The sequence below is a fragment of the Chroicocephalus ridibundus genome, chromosome 8 (genome assembly GCF_963924245.1).
Source record: "Chroicocephalus ridibundus chromosome 8, bChrRid1.1, whole genome shotgun sequence".
Taxonomy (NCBI): domain Eukaryota; kingdom Metazoa; phylum Chordata; class Aves; order Charadriiformes; family Laridae; genus Chroicocephalus; species Chroicocephalus ridibundus.
Window position 1 is genome coordinate 48513210 of NC_086291.1, and position 19699 is coordinate 48532908.

Sequence of the window (19699 nt, forward strand, 5' to 3'; positions counted from 1 at the left end):
CACAGTAGCTTTTATAGTATAAAAGCTAATTATAATTAACTGAACTGCGAAAGGCTTGTGCTTACTTATTACGTTGTTCACAGATGCTCTACATTCTAGATAATTTTCATAAAAGGCAAAAGTAAACAATTTGTTTACTGTAACAAAAAAGAAGTTAACATAAAGGCGCCTTTCTTCAATTACAGTTTTATCTGGGGCGTTTTACATCACAGACTAGTGACTTACAAAAAAGAGTTGCTTATTAGTAATTGTATAAAGTTGGAAAATAAAGACCCTCCTAATCTATTGCCACACCTTCACCACCACAAATTAAACCCAATCCTGCTAATTTTTAGGTTTGTGAATAGCCCACATGACTAACCCAATGAGACCAGTCATGTGAGTAGCAGTTTGGAGGATCTGGCCATATCTTTGCATAAGGACTCAAATTCCAAACAACTTCATCAAGAGCAGGATTGGGAACTCTATTTATCAATTCAGTCACATCTAGAAAAAGAAAAAAAAAGTTTCTTAAGAGAACCATATCTTGTACAGATTTTGTCCAAGGTCTGTAAAATGTGTATTATAATTCATAAATCTCGGTTGTAGCATGATAAACTTTTCAAAAGAAAGCTGTCCTACCATTTATGCCATGGTCATCTTATATGTTTTTACAGTAGAGTTTCATGAAGTATTTTTTAAATTGGTTTTTAAAAGCAAAATTCTGCAGGCAAGTGATGATAATAGGTTTTTTTATTGTTCCAAATGAGGCATCTTCTGGGTAACTATCATTACCTTAAATACTATCTTATTTGATCAAAGCTTTGCTTAAAACAAGCAAAATGTATTTCTAAGTCACTGGACAGCATGCAATATCCACCCCTACCCTACTTGGTTGCTAAGGCCATCTAGTTACTTACAAAATAAAATAAGCAATCCCTAAAACAAGCACATGCTTCCTTTGCCTCGAGGAGGAAAGGGCAGGGGGGAGCTAACATGCTCCTTCACTCATGCATGACAGAAAAACATTGCTTCTGTAAGAGAAGGGCTTTGAAATAAAATCCTATAAGATGATCATGGCAAGAATGGCAATATCTATTTTTTCCATATATATATATATATATATGCATATATATCTGTGTGCAACACTTAAGGACCGGTCTTGCAGCCTCTGTACCTGTATGTAGACCTACTGGTGTCGATGGGGCTACTCGTGGGAGTACAGGTCTGCAGGACTACGTTCCTAGTTCAGTAGAAATGGAGGTACATGAAGAATCAGGAAGACTCTTGAAAAATAAAAAGCTTGTCTTTCTTTTGCAGTATACAGCAAGTAACTTCCTTCTGTGAAGCTACTAAGCTATTCAGTTATTTGTACATTATATTTTTTTTAGTTTGAAAATATATATTTTTATTACAGCATATGCAAAGTTTAATTGTTATAAGTTTCCTATGCCCTCAAGTAAAAACAATTAGCTTTTAGTATCGAGGAAAGCTAAGATTAACATTGGCCAAACAGTGAGGATACAATGATGTTTTCAATGTCCGATATGTATTAAATGTTAAATAAAGGAATGATTGCTTAAACATAATGAAAAACCATGGCACAAACAATGGGCAATGGGAACCTTTTAAATAACCTGGAGAAAACAAAGATAAAAAGCTTTGAGAAAGTCTGCCTTATATCAACTCAAAAAAGTGGAGGGGAGGAGGAGTAGGGAAGAAACCACCTTTAAAAAACAAAAACAACAACAAACCACCTCCAGCACGGAGATTCTACTAGCTAGGCACTAAAATGCACAACCACATTTAAATGCACAAACAACTGCAGTCAAGGGGACTACTCGTATGAACAGGGACTGGAAAGGGAGGTCTTGACCCTGTCTGCTGCCGCGTTTCTCCTGAAGGGTGGTCAGCACTTCCCACCTCCCACCGCTTTCCTGCTTGGCCAGGTCAGCCCACCAGCCGGGCTGGCGCGGGCAGTACAGCGCGTTGCCATTCATCCACTATCACAACAAACTCCTGGCAAACTCGAGGCACGCTCTCTCCCCAGATAAGTCTTCGCAAAATTACATCCCTCCAGAGTTTCACTGAATGGCTTTGCCTGTAGGAGACAGGAGAGCACGCGGCTCTTCGCTCGCGCCTGGGGGAGGCTGGAATAACGGGGAATCGATGCCAGGCGGCCGAGGAGAGATGCCTCTCTGCTGGACCTGAGCTTTGGCTCTGCCTCGAGAAGCTCCATAACTCACATGAAACATACATAGACCCTTCATCCCTCCACAACTGCATTTCCTACACCAGCTTTTGAAGAGAAGAGTATCAGCCTACAGTGTAATGGAAATTTAGTTGCCACGGAGCGATGATGCCGGACTACACATGATGCTACGTGACTCTACAGTACAGCTCGGTAATGAAGCAAACAGTACTTTTCATGATGTTTGAAATGAAGGGAAAAAGAGCAAAACGGAAAGAAATCCTGCATGTTTTCACACAGTAGTGGCAACCTCTTGTGGCAACGTGAATTAAGTTTAGGTGAGAGGAGGGTATTTTGCAAGCAACTGGCAACCCACAAAAACAGGCTTGCCTCGCACACTAGTTACAGACAAGAGAATATCTTACATTTCAGAATACAATATTCCCCCTCTTCCAATTTAAGGTGTGCCTACTTCTGTTTTAAATTAGATTCAACTTCAGTTTTACAATTTTGTTTTTGCAGTTATCAGTTCCACGGTGTTCACATTTAGACAAAATCCTCTGTAGGATTTCGAAAGCTCCTGGATGTTTTGTTGCTTTGTTCTGGTACTGTTAACGGATTCCTCCCTCAAAGACACACTGCCAGGGAACAACATCTGCAACAAGGATTCTTATTCTCTACAGCCTACAGCCTTTCACCAGAGGTGTCGTCCAGTGTAACTTGGCGGAGCAGTTGGTATCTGGAAATAAGGAGGATAAACTCATGACTGAGAGATCTAGTCTGTTCAAAAATTACCATTATCATGCTACATGTACGTAACAGCCTTCCAGACAGTAGTTCCAGAGCAAAATGGTACAAAGAAACTCATCTTCCACCCATTCACCTCTCTGTAATAAACCATGACTATACATACACATTAATCTCTCATTTTACTATCTGATGTTCTCCATTAAGCTTTGTATCTGCCTCAAAACAAAGCAAAACAAACAAAACAAACCAAAACCCAAACCAAATTCTCTAGCTCCTCATCCTTAAATTGCCTTTTCCTGAGCTGCATATTCTTGTATCAGAAAACATAGGCACAGATGGATCCAAGCATCAGGAAGATGCTATTTGTTACTGACAGCAAAGCACAAGCCTTTTCATTTCATTCACGTCGATACATTTCCCACTGTCTTACCCACACAGGAGAATCCTTGTATCTAGTCCCTCTTGTTCACTAAAAATGAACCAAAACCTTACTTATTCAAAAAAAAAAACAACAAAAAAACCCAGGAAAAAAAAAAAGACACCTGCAATCAGTTCACGTTGCTTGGTTTTAAATGTAGAGGTTGAGTTATGGAACCAGCTCATGATTCAAAATAAAGAAAACCCAACTCACATGAGTATAAACTGGCTCATGGGTAGCTTTTTAAGAAGCATGTAGGTATGCATGAAAAATATGGGGATGAAAATTCTTCTTTTTCAGCAATATGCCTGCTATATTAAATGTCTTCAAGTGCAAATTACACATCATGTGAAAAACATTTAGAAAGTCTGTTTGGCATCAGATCACTAAGCCACTCATACAACAGCCAGGCTGCAGAAAAACAGGTCTTTCAAAGAATGGCACGCCAAACTAGTGTCTAAGAAAGAAAAATCAGTGCTATTAACATTAAAATATTCTGTAATCCTCTTTTATGCATCCCTTTCCCAGAGATGTACGCATCTGTAACTTACACAGAATTACGTACATTTTAAAAGAAATTGGAAGATATGCGAGAAACCACCACTGTCTGGTCTGCAACAGTGATTCTTATTTAAAGTAATGTACTGGCCTGTAAACATTTGTGCGACTCGCATCATCTTGAAAAATAATCAGGTTAGAAATTGTGTCACTTAATAGTTATGCTAAATACCTTAACATAAATTTAATTTGAAAGGGCCACTGAATATGTAGTGTCACCAAAGAACTTGGTTCACTCAAGCTACACTGCAAAATGTGAACGGCCAGGCAAAGAAATGCAAAATACTTTGTAATTACATCTTTTCTAGAGGGAAGGGAAGCATTACATGCATACTTGCTGCTCAAATTCTCATTTATAGCTTTTCCCCCTGCTGCGAATAAGCTAAAAGCAGGTTTTTCAATTAGTAGTGGTTGTCTGTATCAGTGCATATCAAAGCTTTCTTAAATCATCACATTTTGATACTTACAGTCCCACCATTTAGCACAACTGCCATCTCAGTTGGCTGATACACATTGCTTCTAAAAGGAGCACTAGGTCGGCTTCCCAAACTGCCATTTCGGAATCCTGCCGTTCTTAGCGCTGTGTTTGGAAAAGAGAGATCGTTCTTAGGAACACAGTTAATGCTGTGCGTGCCCTCTGAAATCATAAAAGTATCTTGCTTCCAGTTTAGTTATTGGGAACTTTGCCATTGATTTTAACTTTCATGCTGCCATACCAGTTTTCATATTGCTTTTGAACAGCAGTTTTTCTTATATAGTTGGGGATGGATCTCAGAAGAATCAGTTTTACATAAAATTAGCTGTTTGCTGTAGAATGGGAAAACAATTATTGGAACCAAATTTTGGAAGTTTGCTTAGTCCCATTTCAGTAAGAGCTAAATGTCTTCAATCACCAAGGCTTTCATGTGTCTTGCACAACATATTTTGCAAAGTGCTTACTGTATCGGTCTGGATACTGTGGGGTTAAGTAAACTGATATTACATTTTCCTTTCTATCAAATTCAGAGGACAGGGATCCAAAACATTGCTCGAGCCAGTAAGCAAGCTCACAACCCCCCTGAGCATTACTTCAGCATGACTAGCGTATAAGGATTTTCCAGATGTTTCACATTATAATTACTCTGAGAAACTAGAAATATGAAATACATATTGCTTTCAAATAGCTTAAACATGGCAAAGGACTGAAGCAAAAGAGAAGATACTGATTGTCCCTCTGAATGTTTATACCAGAAGTACATCAGCCTCACCATTAATTTTAGCACAAGTTTGGATTCAAGATGTGTATTCTGAATGAGACATATCCACAGTTAGGGATATGCTGCTTTCTCTCTAAACCAGCGTGGGCATTGGCACATACAAACTCCCTTTTTACTTCAGGGGTAAATAGCGGCTCCACTGCATTCAGATGTAGCGAGGGAACAGAGCTCGTTTATCCGTGCGACTTGCGTGGTTACAACGGGCAATACTCTCATGCGAGCTGGTAAATAGAAACCCGCCTAGTTCAGGCACCTGGGGCAAGAATTTCTCTTAGATTTAATTCAAGTTACAATTCTACGCTCGCTGGCTGAAATAGTGAACGAGCTGAAGTTTACAAGAACTACAGCACAGACTTTAATGAGGCCAGGATTTAAAAGAGATGCATTGTGTGGAACAAGATTTAAATGGATCCTACTGCCATGTGCTGTCCTCTCTCCAGTGCTACTCCTCTCTTTGGGAGTGGGGCACACAGATGAAGAACAATATTGATTTAGCCCAGAAATTGAGAAATGCAGTCCTGCAAATGCTCAGTTGTTGACTTCAGGTACACACAGACCCTCACTTGCTCTACATTTTAAAATCGGGTATTTTTGCAAACACTGGCAGAACAAAAGAAGCAAATGCCTAAACTAGAATTACGTGATTTTTATTTTATGTTTAACCATCTCAGGGTCAGTAGTATTCTTTCTTTGCAGTTTGGCTTCTTGTGCGTTAAATGCAAATGATTGCACTGGAATTTGCTAGTGCATATAAAGAAAAAAATCTCTTTATAATGCATATTATCCTTAAAATATTTACACGTTTACACAAAATACTTACACAAAATTTCCATGGTCATTTCAAAGTTATCTTAAAGAGACAGTGAATTCAATTGCATATTGCTAAATGTTCCTTCCCTATTATTGCAATAAGTCTAAAATTCTTTTAACATGAGAATCAGAGACAAAGCTTATGGACAAAATACTCATTTGGGATTTTTTTTTTCCCCTCATACCAGTTTTACCATTTTTCCTTGTGTTTTTCCCATTACTGTTAAATACGTCTACTTGCGTAGAGGATGTATAGGTAAAAGAAAAAAAAAATATTGCCAAGAAGATCTGAGCAAATGTCACATCAAACTCTCTTTTTAACACATATTTTACATTTAGGCATTGGCTCCAAGGGTGACTTGTAGTACTAAAAGTTATTAAACGAAATTCAGCGAGTACCAGAGTATTGAGTACCAGAGTATTCAGTGGTACCGGCAGTACCAGACCTGCTTAGGCTTGAGCTTCTTGACAGCTGCAGCACTCTACGTTCCACATCCAGATTTTTCACGTATAAGGCAAATTCTCTTTGCCTTACAGAAGTTGCCCTGCTCGTGTGCACTGCATTTCCAGAGAGCACCGAGAACTCACTCAAGTTGCCTTTTTCCAGGGTTTCTAAGTATTTTACTAACATTTTTACAAGACACGGGTATGAAAATAACTCTGTTATCTGTTAAGTAGATATTTCAACTTATCTATCATGTGAATATTAAAATCCCAGATTAGTATGTTGTTTAAATGATGTTTAAGTAACTGACTTGAAAATGTTTTTGCTTTATTAATGTGTAATGGTATTCCTGGAATAGAACAGCCCTTGTTGTTACGTATAACTTGGAGCTACATTTTGCTAGGAAAGAGAGAAACCAGGAGAACATGTTTGTTTGAACCCGTACTTGAAAGGTTGTACAGATTCTTAAAATGCTTCTTAAAATCTTCTAAAAAAAGAAAAAAGAGCAAAATTACTAAATTACTTTATACAAGTAGTATTAATGGAAATAACGAGAATTAATGGAAATATGTTTATCCAAGCATGTTTTCTTTTTAACGGTAACTACTTACTTTAGTAACTTACTGAAACAAGTATTACAGTCGAGGACCTAAGAGGTGTTTTCTGGTTATCATGTCTTCCAAAATTTTACAAGTAGTAGATCTTATATTCTTAAGCATTATTCTTAAGTATAATTGAAGAAAGTACCCTTCCTTTAGTTTCTAAACTCTTCATGATGAATTCTTGAACTGAGGTTAATTAAATGAATAAAAGAAGAGAACATACTCTACATACCTGCAGAGAGCCAATTGCTAATAGATTCCAGGTGCTCAGCCACTGCCATGCACCAGCACAGTGATCTGACGTACATTAACACTTCAGCAGCCATATGTGGGCTCGTTATTATTCCCTGTATTCACTTTAAGTCTCTACTGTACCTGTAAGTTTTGTCTCCAAACTCTGGTGTGATAAGTCTGTACCTAAAGAACCGCTGCAAAGGAATAATGAATCTGTTTTGATTTATTAAAAATGCATGTATCTTTCTCCCACATGCCATAGGAATAGGAATGACGTGCATTTATTATGATGAATATTAATAAGGGCATCAGATAAGGAAATCTATTTTGTATTGTACTGCGTAAGATTCAGATAGATTAAAACAGAACACAAATTGCATTATAATAGATACTGTAATGATTTTATAGCTATCGTATGTCTATCCATTTCACTAAAAACTTAATCACTGTTTGATTAGATCAAAAAGGAACTTCCAGTTCTTTTTATAAAACATATGCATGAATGGAAATAACACGGAGTGAAAGATCCAATTTTGTTCTTAGATCTGCCTCAGTCAGAAATAGCTCCACTGAAGCCACCGCAGTTACCTTACTTCAAAATTAATTTAACAGGGGATGGAGGACAGTAAAAAAAAAAAAAGTGCTTTTACAGTCCATCGTGAAGTTGCCTCTGCTGCTCTGAACATTAGTAATAAACAACCATTCTTTTATCTATGCGACTTTTTTGTTTGTTTTACCACCGTACTTGGTAGACACTCAGAGGATCTTCAGTCCTTTCTGTTCAAAGCTTTCATAGTAGGAGACCTTTACATTTTCTGCTAAAACACTTAGAGGGAAAATGCCTTCCTGACCCAACGCTGTGCCAAACAAGAGTGCTGGCTTCCTCCAAGTGCCGGCTACATCCAAAGGAGCTCAAAGATACAGAGAGATGAATAGGAAGGTGAAGTGCCTGGACAACATGCCCCCAGCTGCCTTTTGGGGGCTGCCAAAGCAACGTGGCAACTATTGGCTGGGATAGCAAAGTCCTCTTCTCAACTACAGTGAATAAAAAGCAGTTTGAGCAGTACTGAAATCCTTCATCCAACTGTGGGACAGCACCAGACCACCACCTGCACTACAGAACACCGTCGGGCTCCTGCTTCCCACCGCCGGCCAGATAAGCATCCCTGTGTATTTTCTGATGTGGGTTAAATGTTAGCAATGATTTGGGTCTCTGAAGCTGACAGTTGTTGCCGGCCCTGTCAGTAAGTGCTCAAAAACATTTTCATTGCAGATTTTAATGATATATCATCACACGTTCTTCTATGTCACCAAACAGCTATGACAAGGAAAGCAACCCTTACCTTGAAACCTCTGTCTCTGCACACTCTGTTCAGATGTTAAAGCTGTCAGAACAAAGGCTGTCTTTGAACGTGTCTATGTGCCACTTTGCATTTTTTCCCCCACACTGTCACAAAGTGGCACGAAATTCCATTATAATGGAAACATAATTAATAATAATTATTTTGTTGCTGAAGAGGCTGAACATTTTGTAAAATAGAGCACTTATTTGATTTTTTTTATTGTGTTTTTGGAAAATATTTACATTAAATGTTGTCAACTGATAATGACAACAAAAATCATTTAAACTATTTTAAAATAGAGGGTATTTTTTCCACAGTGAATTTTTTTTTGCTTTTTCAATGAAAGAACAACATGCAGAAGAATAATTTTAACCAAAGACGTATTTTCTGTATTGCATTTTTTTCATTCCCCCCACCCCCACTGATACCTTAAAGAAAAATGTAAAAGGGAACAATGTGTAGTGTGAAAAATATGGCATTTGTGATGACCCTTGTTTTGAACACCTGAAAAATGTCTCAAACAGATTATTTTCTTGGCTACTACAGAAAAATGTACTCCTCTATAGTAAATTCTTACCTGCATTATGCTCGTCCATTGAAAAGGCTTTATTTTCCATGTAGCTCCGAGGAAGCTGTATATCTTCCTCAAAAGCAGTTTCACGCATCCTTGGCTGTGAAGTATCAAAATAATTGGGAGTGTTTTCCTGCTGCGATGGAAGGATGGTACAGTGGACCTCTGGGATGGCATGAAAAATAACAAACACCCAACCACTGGACACCAGTGCAATAGCCAGAGTGGGATCACTCCATTTGTCTCTTCTCTTTAGCTCAGCGTTACCAAAGAGGTACATAGTCATCCAGGCTACCCAAATCAGAATGGAAAAAAAAAGTGTTATAATGAGGCATACTCCATTTTTCTTCCATTTCTTAAACTTCCCACAGAGAGTGAAAAGAGAAAATCCCATGGTAAATACCATCAGGAACATAACGTAAATCAAAGCCATAGCAAAATCCATGGGTTCGTAGCTGCAGGCCAACTTGTTATCTCTGACAATTGTCAGTACTAACCACTCGGTTGCAATAATGACCTGAACGAGCATCAGGCAGATTGCCACACCAGCTAGATGCCAGCCAGATGGACTCTTCCCATGTCGAACTAGTCTACGAAGTCTCCAGGCTTGAGCTAGCAAGCACGAGAAGCACAAAGCAAAGATAACTCCCCATAGAAACCTTCGGGCAGAGCACACCGTTTCGTCTTCTTGTATGATGAAAGCAAACGTCAGCCCAAACAGTCCGAGAGTCCCAAAAAGAAAGAGGAAGTGCATTCCCAGGGGGCTTTTCTTCTCCTTGTCCTTGATGAAGGGCAGCCTCACCAGCAAAATCAGCATCAGCAACAGCGTGGTGAGCACCCCTGCCCCCGCAACTGCCTCCACAACTATTCCCCAAATGGCATCCAGGTCGCACAGGTAAACGTACTGGGGGAGAAGATCCAGTCCGCACCCTCTAGACGTACTTGAGTTTTCGGAAGAGCCATAGCTGATCACGAAGAGGAGGAAGAAACCAATGGCTGGGTAGGTTTTCATTTTTCTGTCTGAGACAACAAAATATTTGTTTGTTTAGCTACAGTTCGCTTTGGAGGATTTCGCAGCAATTGGAAGTACAGCTTGTTTCAATGGCCCATGTTTACTGTTGGGTTTTTTTGCAGTGGATTTGCAGGTGGCACAGCCCACCCCCGGTCCCCTTTGCTGCCCTCCCAGAAAGCTGCTTTAGCCTGTTGTACTCAGAATGCAAACTGACTCATTCCTGCGTTTGCACGGATTGGAAACAACATTTCCAAACACTGACCCTGCAAATATCCTAAAACACAACCAGAAAAAATTGTGTATCCTGTTACAAAGGAATACATTATCTACAGTACTTTATTGTTCAAATTCAGGTGCCCAACGAATGTGTAAATTGCACTGGGGCTGATGCAAGTGTATCAGAGTTAGACTGTTTCACTGCCTTGCTCCTCTTACTGGAATAAAGGCAGAGTCATCTTTTCCACCACCACCCCCCTTTCTTTTTTAAAGGTTAGAGCAATCCCAGGAAGATCAACATTGTGCTTTTTTTTGCCTTTTTTTTTTTTAATTTTGCTTTCATCTCTGTCAATAGGCAGTTACAATATTCACTCCTTTGATCCTCTTCCAAAGCCCAGGTATTACATTGCACTTCCAAATGGGAGCAGTTGGCTAGAGAAATCCCATATTCTGTGACAATGGTGCACACACGCAGTGTCATCAATCAACTAATCAAAAATGAATGACTCATTGTGCTCCTTAGCAAGTCGAAAGCCATTCAAAGGAAACAAACAACCAAAACCAGAGCATCACTTTCCCCTATCCAGACAGTGAACAATGGCAGACTCTAGGAACACAACACATCCCACGCCACCCTCAAGACCAAAACCCTGGACAAATCCCAACTTAAGTTTTAGGAAGAACACAGGTTAGGTGCTTTCCAGAGATGTATGTTACGGCATTTGCTTTTATTAAGCAAAGCAGGGCTGAGGAGGTTGTTAAAAAAGTAACCTTTACATGAACAGTCTGCCCCAGCGATAGCTGCCCTGTAAGGGCAGACTGAAGTAAACACTGCACGTACCAGCTATGAAACCCGATGCTGTTAACCTTCACTTGCATGAAAACGTTCAGAGTAAGACTTCCATTTGTATGGCATGACCATACGGAAGAAAAGCACCATATAAGCAGGCAATAATGTTCGTCATATACCTCACGTAACGTGTTTAAGATAGAAAGTGAGAAGCAGAGAAAGCATCAGTAGCTCTTGTAAGTTAGACAAACAGCCCTAAATGATTACCCATCTAAAGATATTTCATAAACCAGAAATGCATTTAATGAAAACATCAAAGAGTTTAGCGAGGGTTGGAACAATGCAATGTTGTTGTCGCGAACATGATCAGTCATAACCAATACAAAAACTATTTACACAGACTGTCCAAAACAGTAGAGTCTCTTACAGCTGAGAACGATGGTTTTCTTCTTGTGCATTACGGTCGTGCAATGATCAAAGTGAAATCTTGAGGACCTCAATCTTCAAACTAATGTTCATTCCCCTTTCACTGAGTAATGACCAATGCCCATTTTCAGCCTCTGCCAGGAGACAGATGATGGGAATTCTGCTATTTCCTATTAGAGGCATCAAGACAGCAAGTGTGCTAGTCTAAATGGGTAATGATTTTATGGTCTTCATTCATACAAGAGACACAAAAGCTTATTACAAAACTTCATCGCAGAAGTGGCAGCTGTGACAAATAATGTGATTTGGGACTGGACAAACAGGAAAAGGGTAATTGATGATCTTTGCCTGCCCATGGAAATTAGAGTATCCTTGCACTGTTGAAAGGGCTACAATGTTCTAACAATGCAATGACCTGCAGCTAATGACTAATGGGTTTTTTCCTACCTAGCTGTAATTTACGGTGAATTGGTAGAATATTTACTTGTTTATATCGGATTTGTATAACAGGTTTCTCAATGACTCTGTCACAACATTCACGTCAAGAACACTGACTTTACAGTCAGAAAACTAATCATCAGTGAAATATATTCATTTTTGCATTGAATATGGTTACGCTCAATAAAGCTCCTTGCCCTATGAGTACATAATTAACTAGAAGGAAACATTCTGAAGGTAATTTTGCAACTCCTTCTATGCACAGGTGGTTCCTACTTCAACTAGTGCATTTACTCTTTAGAATACCCAAAACATCCTAAAAAGTGTGAAACGGTTGGTGCCTGCTGATACAAAGGGAGGAAATCCACTAGGATCTACCAAGGCAAGGCAGCAAACCACTGGTACCAATTTCAAGAAGCAGGAGGTCACATGGAAAATTATTCCAAATTCATTTTACGTCTCCCAAACTGGAAACAATAAACAGCCCTTAAGTGAGGATCATGTTGATTTTCCACTCCCCTATCCCTTACAAATTACGATATGCATGTACTAAATTGGTTTCAATACTAGCTTTGTTAATTAGCTACTCTCCAAAGACCTGGGGGGTAATGAATTAAGTGCAAGTATCTCCAGTTCTAAGATTTTTTTTCCAGTTTTCTGGTTACTTTATTCATGTCATGTAACCCTCATGTGATTGAGCTATTCTAGGACAGTCTGTTTCCATGGAGATGGTGCTGCATGGGTAAGCAGTCATATTGTCAGCCCATCATTTGTTTCCTCTTCCTATTTGGAAGTGTTTAGGAGGGGGGAGGGGAAGGTTAATAAATTTTGAGTATTTCCCCCTCCACGAATAAGTAGTTTCCTTTGGAAAGGGGGAATTAATCTGTGACAAAATATATTGAGAATTCAGGCAAAATATATATTCGGAAATGCAGAGATGTTCAACTCCAGAGGAGTTTTCCCAAGTTACTTCCATTTGTGAAATTACTTTTGGGAGAGCTGATGGAGATAAACAGCGGTTCTCTTAGAAAGCTGCTAGACAGCTATAGTATTGACCCAGAAGTCTCTAGGACTGCCGACAGGTATTCTTGGCGTGAAATCATATTCCGACCAAATGCCAGTAAGCCTCACTAAACAGTGGATCCCGTCCACACCTAAGCTTGCAAGCAGGGCTTGAAATCTCCAAACGAGGAATCTTTTCGCCACTGCTGCTATCAATATAGCTGTGTTTACAGCCTGTTTGCTATGTGTTTCTGCCTCACTAGGTAATAACTGGCAACGTTAATAACCAACCCCTGTGACGCTCCCAGCCAAAATCCTCTTTCTAGCACTGGTACTCAGCACTGAGCTCAGCTGTACAGACAAGGGAAAATACTGCATTAGAACATAACAAGTTTGGCAAGGGAACACCACAACTTTAGCTGAAACCATGTATTCAATAAATTTAAGGGAAAACTAGACAGTCTTTTTGCCAGAAAAGTTGTTTTGGAAAGGAGAAGTATATCAATATGGGTTTTTTCATCAAAATAGCGTCTTCCTCAAGCCTGTGCTGTGGGTAGAATGGCAGAGTCCTGCGTCTCTCGAGATTTTGTAGTAAAATTTTCTGTCTGCACGTTATCTCCAGTAATTACCTAAATCAGTTACTGCAGAGGAATAGTATTTTTACCTCTCTATGTCTAGCTTAGCTCTCAGCAAAGTTATGCAACCTCACAGTAGTAACAATAACACCCTTTGACTGGCACTTCACTTCTATTACCAGAGAGCTACAGCAATAGTAATACAGAAACGGCACAGAAACACTCCAGCACAGATATAGTATCCCCCGCACAGCTGAATGGAACCCTTCATACAGAAGGAAATCAACTTGAGATATTTTTTTTTCCCCAGATCCCCCTCCAAAATTATATTTCATTAAAACTGTTAAGCCAACATAACCTGAACCCAGAGTAATCATGAGCACTTAAAAAAAAAAAAAAAAAGAAAAAAAAAAGAAGCCTTACATATTTCAGGCAAAAGCAGCAAAAAAAATAACAGGACAGCTTGCAAATTCAGTCTTCAATTTTTGGTCCAAAATCTGCTCTCAATGACAAAAGTACTAACTCCGCTGTTTTCAACAGAGTGAAGTCCCCTACATTATCTGGTGTAGAATCACTACAGAATGGCAGACACAAAGCTGCCCCAGCGGGTACGAAGTACAATTACAAGCAACTAAGCAGAAACAGAAAATCTCACAGCTGTCATCAAAAAGTTGTCACAGTTAAAAATCAATGAGGCTTTCAATAACTAAAGTCTTCTGACCAAAGACTGCAAATATCTGGTCAAAAAGATACTGCTGTATGCTGCTAGAGAATAAATACATAGAAAGAATAAATAAATGTGACCATGCAAAGATCTAGGGCTAGGCTATTCATGGTTAGGTGTATTATCTGTTCCCCCTTTTAGACTCCTAATGTTAATCAACTGATACAGGAAGATGCATCCAATCACAGCAAAGAAAAACAATCCAGTAAATAAAAGCAATAGTAGCACAAATAGTAACCTGCTCTGCCACACATAGGCAGAAGACTGGTTCACTGTACAATTTCCGAGAGAAAACCGCCCCCACCGCGAAGTGTTGTGGAGAGATGCTAGTGAGTGAGGAATTAATCACAGCACGGGATCTCTGCCAGCTCCTTTTGATCAGATCTGAAGAATAAGCTTCAGGACTGATAACAGAGCAGCAACAGCCAAGCCAAGATCTGACTACTGAGGAGACGTATTTCCAGAATAATAATTAATAGTGCAATTGTGCTTTGTATGCAAAAATACAGCAGTGATTTAGACATCCTCTGCATTAGAATAACACACACCATGCTGTACAATACACAGCCTCACAGTTACAGAAAGCAAGACCCCACTCCAAAAGGGACACATAGAAAAAGTACTGTTTTCATTTAGAAATCCTTTGCAATGCTGAATATAATATGAAATGATCGTTCTAATGTTCTAGGTGCTCACAATTCCCTTCGGCCAGGTTCTGTATATCGCCTGTGCCAAGGTACTTCCGACTATAACGCCTGATGTTCATTATACTACTGAGAGCAAACAACGATTTTCTTTTCTTTGCTAATTCTCAGACCGGTTCGATTCATGTCACAGCCCGATGACAGATGGGTTTCCCTTCACCTGCTTTCTCCTGATGCAGCGAGAGAACACCTCGGCACCCACGCTCGCTGCCAGTAAGTACCAAGCGTATCGCTGACAAATAGGTACCCGGTGCCGTGGCGGTGACAGCCATCCCCGGTGTTTGGGTTCAGCGGGCAGGAAATCCTGTTAGCCTCGGGATAAACATTAGGTCAGGTGTAAACAAAGGGTTCACCTAAGTGCTAAATCCCATGGCTGCTTGGCTTTGGGGAGAGGTAATATAGAGACGGGGCTTTTTATTAACTACGGAGAAAACCGCTGACGCTGCGCGGCCCTTCCGCGGGGCAGCTCCGCGCCCGCAGCCCCGGATGGGCTCCCGCCGGCCCCGGCGAGGGGCCAACAACCGGCTCTGCCCCCTCGCCCAGATCCCGTTACCGCTGCCCTTGAGCTCCCGCACCCGGGTGAGCCGGGGAACAGCGCAGCGGGGCCCGGCTTTGCTGCAACTACCCCGCGGAGGAGCGCGGGTTGCGGAGCCCGGCAGCCCTCCTCCTTGCAGCTGCCTCCTCTCCGCTTAATCCGCCTGCAGCCTCCTCCTCCTCCTCCTCCTCCTCCCGTACGATGTCTATCCCGCTCCAGCCTCCTCTCTTTTGTCCCTTCGCTCATTTCTCTCTCCGGTTTCTTTTTCCAGTCTCTCCCTCCCCCCCCGTCCCCGCTCCTTCCCCATCCTGTCTCCGAACTCCTCTACCCTCTCGGCCAGCCTTCTCCCCTGCTCCAGCCCCCCCCGTCCTGCCCTATATCCCGTCTAATCCCCCTCCCGGACTCCTGCAGCCAGCCTGTTGTCTGCTGCCGGCCACCGGGCTAATTCTGCGGGCAGAGCCGGACGACCGCCTCCATTGTGTGCCCCCGTGCCCCCCCGGGAACCCCGCGGCTCCGGGGCAGTCCCGCGGAGGGGCCCCGGTCCCCCCCCACCCCACCCCGGCCGTTCACTCGCTCACTCACCCGGGGCAGCTCTGTCCGCCAGCTCGCCGCAAGTCACATCCCGGCACCGGCGGGGAGCGAGCGCAGCGCCGAGCCCCACCGCGGCGGCTCATGGAGCGCCGGTCCCCGGTGCGGTGCGGTGCGGTGCGGTGCGCTGCCCGCCGCGCTCTGCGCCCGCCGCGCTCCGGCCCCGCCGCCAGCCCCCTCCCACCGCCCCGCCCCGCCTCGGCTCGGCGGGGCCGGGCTCGGCACCGCACGGTTAACCCCGGGGGCAGCGCACCCCCCCCGGCACCGGGGCGTCCCGGCCCCGCACCCCCGGGGAGAGGGGCATCCGCCCGGCTTGGGGGTGCGCACCCAGCGCCGCCTGTGCAGCCCGGCACGTATGCGCCTCTGGGAGCGTCGAGCTGCAGAGCGGGACACACGGATGGGCGCAGCTCTACGTGCTCCGACAAGGCGGGGGGGGAAGGCAGGAGACAGGGAGAGGCGTGAGCCCGCACACACGGACGCGGGGGTTCCAGCACGAATGAGTGCGAGAGAAACGCGGGCAGCGGGGGCGAGGAAAACACCTCCCTGGCACGTTAGCCACGTCTGCGCACCTATGGCCAGTTTGGGGATTTCAGAGGTGGGGCGTTCTGCAGTGCTGTGGCGGTGGGGATTTTGCGGTGGGCTGGGTACTGCTCACCAAATCTGCCCCGAACGCACGCGTCCAACCTGCGGCTACCTTAGACAGCAGCTAAACGTTTGGAAGGGAAAAATGTTAAGTGCCTCTTTATTGTGTGAGTGACATGTTACAGTCCGCTTGTGCAGCAACAGTCGGGAGCTGGCCCTGTGAGCGCATGAGGCCCTGCAAGGGCAATGATGCTGGGAACCGTTCAGTATCTGTGTCCCACCTCCCAACATGCAGCTAGCTATTCTCCCACTTTCCAGCTTCCCCACAGTTCAGTTCTGAGACAGTTGTAACCTTTATGCACAGGACAGGGCTTCCAACAAACTTCAGGAGGAGTTATTTGCAGCAGCTTCAGCCTATGATGTTCATCAACAGCAAAAACTTGCCTTTTCAGCTGGTTAGAGTATGTTTGTGTGACGCCTCTGTGACCGGCAGCCACGCTGTATCGTGCATCCGTGGTTTTATGCTTTCATTTAAACCGTTAACAAGAAACTGGGGAGTTACGGTTGACATGGCATTATTGCCGGGGAGCGACTGACTCCTGCCCTTCCCGAAGGCGGGCCACGCGCCACCCTTCTTGCCAGGTTTCCGTATCCAGAGCATTCCAAAGGGAAACGTCTGCTCTGAAACATGCATTCCTCGGCACAGAAGAACTGTAACCTTTAAACCGATTCTTCCTAACCTGCGTGGGTTTATTTAGATGTCACTTATTATGCCTTGGGGGCTTACCTGAACTTCTCAGCGTGGCTGACATGGAGTAAATCGGATGGTGCAGTTGGGCTGTAATTGCCTGTGATTAGGCAGGGCGCTGGGGGGAGAACAGCTGAAGCAAAGGAATAATTCCACATTTCTGCTCTTTTCTCTCTCAATTTCTCTGCCTTGCTGATTCTGGATTTTAGGCATTGGCTTTATTTGAGTCACACGTAAGCAATAATACCCTGCCCTTGCATCAGTCGATATCTACGTGCTATTCAAAGTAAAACAGGATAATTTTACAGAAACTGAGGTGGTGAGAGGTGAAGCAGCTGTAAACTGCCCAAGGTCACTCTGCAGCCTGGCAGCAGAGTGAAAAATACTGATTCACCAGATCAGTCTGTACCCCCCCGCCGGCTTGGGAGCCTGCGCCAAGCACCCAAATACTACAGTAACAAGCAAAGACCTTTTTGTGTATAAATAAACACATAGAGTTCTCTGTACCGTGCTGGATACAGAGAGGTGGACCAGGGGGAAGGATGAATCACAAGAATTCATGTGCTGAAGGTCTTGGCCCGCTCACAAGGGAGCAATGTACTGAGCCCTTCAGCAAATGCAAATCTTGGTCATTGTTCCCTTCTCTCTGTGCGTCTCTAACACAACCCGTGGTACCAGTAAAGGAAATGGCCTTCCCCATTTGCCTTTTACTGATAGAGCAGGGAAGATAATGCCCCTCTCAACCATTACTAGTGGATCATTAGCGAATAAGGCTGATTTCTGTCCTCCTGAAGCGGTTTTTAGTGTTAGCTACCATGAAGATATATAAGACAGAACACAGAATCATCAAGGAAATTACAGGAGGACTTTGTAGAGTAACTGGACTAAATTACAGCTTCCGTTGCATTGCTTTTCTTAGTAGTTAACTTTGAAAATATGTTATGAAAATATGCTTTTATTATGGGGAAAAGCATTTCCATCAGCCAACCAACCAGTAACTCACCAGCGACTTCAGCATTTCCTCGCCTCAAGAGAGCTGGTAGGAGGATGGCGTAGGCGCTATGACCCAGGCGGACCGGGTGATTTTACGTGGTGCTCCCAAGTCCTACACCACCTCCTGGGATCCAGCAACCGCCTGCACCTGAGCGCTGCTCAGGGGAGACTGGGGAAGGAGCGAGGTGTGCAAGGCCAAAAAGGTGAAATTTAGAGAACTCTGCTTATGCCGTGCAATATTTCCCACAGCTGATGACTTAAAAAGATGTAAGCTCAGTGCTTTTGTTCATCTCTGAAATAGTGAAGAATACGTATGTTATCTATTTGTCTTTATTTTAGACTGAGTATATAGTATGGTCAAATTTAAAAACCCACCACTTCTCAGCAATTTTATTCCTCCTATTTCCTACAACACACATTTGGTCATTGAAAAGACTTTTAGCTTTTATTTTCAATATTTGCCTTCCTGCTTATGACAACAGGTAAACAAAGAGTCTTTGTGAGGCTGCATGTCCCCAGTTTTTTCTCTTCTGCAGCGGCGCTCCTAGCAGGATTTGACAGCAGAGAGCGAGCGTGTTAGAGCAGCGCTGAGCGGCTAGCACTCACCCATCAACGAGCGCCAAATCCATATTGCCACAGACTGTCATCCTCATTTCAGAATTTCTTCTGTATCTCAAGCCGAGACAAAGGCGATTTCCATCCTCTGTTCTCTTCTTTCCCTTCAGGATGCCAGGAAGGTGTCATCCTTGCTGCAGGAGCAGGCAGAAAAGCTGTCAGACAGTATTTCACCAACAGCTTTCCCATTGTACGGCAGGTCCTGCAGAACCTTTTCACTTGGTAGACTGATTTTGCGGTTCCTGCCAGCATGGAACTGTGCTTGTGCCAGCGCAACTTAAATAGAATATTTCATTAAGAGATCAGCGGTAGGCACATGGAAATGACGGCGATCATTAAGTCTGCATTACTATTGTTTGCATTAGGGAGCACGTAGAGGCCCCGGGCAGAGACGGGACTGCACCGTGCGAGATGAAGCCAGCCCTCCTGCGTGCAGTGCGCTCTGTAAACCAGTTTGCTTTCCAGGCTCTCTGACAGAATACCCCGAGACCCTTAGTCAGAGTGTGACCGGGCTGTGGTATCTCTTCCTTACGTATTCAGGTGTCCTGATGACGAACGCGACAGAAGAGAATAAAGAGCTACTGGATGGATTTG

The 19699-nt window shown here is 43.0% G+C and overlaps 1 protein-coding gene across 3 annotated transcripts; it reads right to left on the reverse strand.

The window, feature by feature from the left end:
* Nucleotides 1-795: 795 nt before the first annotated feature.
* GPRC5B (G protein-coupled receptor class C group 5 member B) lies at nt 796-16368 on the reverse strand. Of its 3 annotated transcripts, XM_063344217.1 has the most exons (5): nt 16162-16295; nt 15205-15348; nt 9164-10177; nt 4364-4476; nt 796-2909 (listed from the first exon to the last, which is right to left on the reverse strand). In XM_063344217.1, the coding sequence occupies exons 2-5, from the start codon at nt 15314-15316 to the stop codon at nt 2865-2867; spliced, it is 1284 nt and encodes a 427-aa protein (XP_063200287.1). In that variant the 5' UTR covers nt 15317-15348; nt 16162-16295; the 3' UTR covers nt 796-2864. The 3 variants fall into 3 exon arrangements, with proteins under 3 accessions (XP_063200287.1, XP_063200288.1, XP_063200289.1); XM_063344218.1 differs by lacking the exon at nt 15205-15348 and having other exon boundaries at nt 9164-10173; nt 16162-16368; XM_063344219.1 differs by lacking the exon at nt 15205-15348 and having other exon boundaries at nt 16162-16300.
* Nucleotides 16369-19699: the final 3331 nt, after the last annotated feature.